This window comes from Perkinsus marinus (genome assembly GCF_000006405.1).
Source record: "Perkinsus marinus ATCC 50983 genomic scaffold scf_1104296963836, whole genome shotgun sequence".
Classification (NCBI taxonomy): domain Eukaryota; phylum Perkinsozoa; order Perkinsida; family Perkinsidae; genus Perkinsus; species Perkinsus marinus.
In genome coordinates, this window is record NW_003204948.1 from 1 (window position 1) to 2,118 (window position 2,118).

At 46.2% G+C, this 2,118-nt stretch overlaps 2 protein-coding genes across 2 annotated transcripts; both read right to left on the minus strand.

The window, feature by feature from the left end:
- Positions 1 to 111: 111 nt before the first annotated feature.
- Positions 112 to 398, minus strand: Pmar_PMAR002538 (hypothetical protein; the record flags this gene model as incomplete). The annotated part of the gene is made up of 1 exon (XM_002771099.1): positions 112 to 398. A coding segment is annotated over one exon (287 nt), but the record flags the coding sequence as incomplete, so codon positions are not given.
- A 331-nt stretch (positions 399 to 729) lies between these two features.
- Positions 730 to 2,051, minus strand: Pmar_PMAR002539 (hypothetical protein; the record flags this gene model as incomplete). Its single annotated transcript, XM_002771100.1, has 3 exons — positions 730 to 1,365; positions 1,742 to 1,836; positions 1,895 to 2,051. 3 exons carry the CDS (start codon positions 2,049 to 2,051, stop codon positions 730 to 732), a joined length of 888 nt encoding a protein of 295 aa, XP_002771146.1.
- Between the last annotated feature and the right edge of the window lie 67 nt (positions 2,052 to 2,118).

Here is a 2,118-nt window from a genome sequence, read left to right on the forward strand (position 1 = left end):
AGTCGGCGCAAGATTGCAAGATTCTCTCCTACCTGGTCGGGTACTAGATCCCCCCAACGCACAACAAGGAAGACCTCAGTGTTCTGAATCCTGAGATCCTCAAACTCCCACAAGCTGAGCATTATTGCAACATCTTCCCGCATTGCCGTCATCAGTTTCCTCGAGTTATTCAGCTGCTCGGGGTAGTCGAAATTCTCAGCAATGTGGGTCAAACTTTCCATCTGCTTGTCAAACTCGTCCAAATCTGCCGTGACCCCCGCAATTCTCTCCATGGCGAGTTCAAGTCCAGACTTATAAAAGTAGTATGCCTCCTTCTTGAGACCAGCCTGATACTCTTTGAGACCTTCCTCGAACTCCGCGATTTTGGCCTTGTAAATATCAGATTCTTTCTGAACCATCGGGGCTATCTCCTTTTCCTTGTGCTTGCATGCTTCCTTCACAGTTGCCAGAGAGTCCCAAGTCTTCCTTAATGCTTTCAAGGCCTTCTCGTTGGGCAGGCCTTCCCTCTCAAGTGCCTATCATTCAAAATCATACTGCCACACTGACAACGTCATTTCTTGCATTTTCAACAACGACTACTCGCAAAGAGTAGTCAAGACGAAGCTCCTCCCCACACAATGAATTTGCCTCATGTACGACATACAGGAGTAGCCACGGAACATTCATGTAGGTAAAGAGAGCGTATAAGTTCGACTCCTTCACTGTGACCCATTTTATTTAAGCATCATTTCAGCGAGGAATGGTATCCCAACTTACCCCTAAGGACTCCAAAACCTCATCCTGCTTCAATATCAGTCTCTCCTCTTCCTCGTACATAGTCTTTATATAATTCTTCACTTTAATCAGCGACTTCACGTCTCCAGCGTTCAGCTTAATATTAATACCAGCATCAGTCGCCTTGAAGAACTCCTCCAATTCCTTCACACTCTTTGTGATAAATCCGACAACGAGCGGCCCAGCGTACTCGTTAGCTCTCGGCTTAGCCGTTTCACAGCAAGTAGCCGTGAATGGCGAGCCTCTGATTGGCTGCTCCTTGTCGTTCTCATCGATGAGATTCACTCTAACGGTAATGTCGCCCCCACCAGCCTTGGCAGTATAGGTCACTTCATACCGTCCATTGTCGAAATCGTGGAAGCAAGTGCTCTCATCGTAGAGCTCCTCACCGTCTTGCATCACCGAAATCACAAACTTGTCAGCCCCAGAGGTTCGATTCTCCCCGAGGTTATTTCTCCCTTGTATTATAAACCTGTTCTCCTTACCCGCCTCCCCATCATTCAAAAGACCAGGACCATAACAAAGCGACTTTTCAGCTATCGTGTTGAGATAGTAATCGTAGTGTGTTACCGTAGTCGTGAAATCTTTCGCCTGAGACAAGGAACAGCAAGTCAAACCGCACATCCTAGGAAACGACCAACCCACAGTACTAGAATAGTTCGTAGTGGATATACCTCATCAAGACATAATAATATCAATTACACATCTATTCATAGATGTTGGAGTTACACCCGTTTTACGTGAAGTGACGTAACACGATATTCGCGCTATGCGGTGCTTTTCGAAATATGTTTCACACTAGCGTTTTTATATCACGGGTGAAACTCCATCATATGCAATATTTGATATGAAGTATGCATTAATATAAATTCACCTATCATAATCATGATATATATAAATAATATAACATCAACAGTGTAATCCCTGAGGATAGAGCATTTCCACACTGCCCCCACACCCCACTTACCCCAATAGCGAATCTAACCTCGCATCTCTTAGGCCCGATGGTCTGTATAACAGCAGGGGTCAGGCATTCAATGGTATTATCGTCTACTACTGTACCTACCGTCACGCGCCACGAAATTATCATCACAGTCGAGGATGCTGCAATGAACCTCACCAATAGAATCAGCAGTGTGCTTGGCAGTGGAGAAGCGCACTGTCACCGTGCCTTGAGCACTAGTAGCACCGACACAACGAATACGGAGGAGCTGATTGCCAGTAACAGGACCTAACACACACACGCAGGTTCGATCCCCGCACCCTACATTTCTCATTACCAAGAGCTGGCTCCACCTTCGCGATAGCGTAAGGTGGCCCTACAATGGAGCTCACGTTAATCTG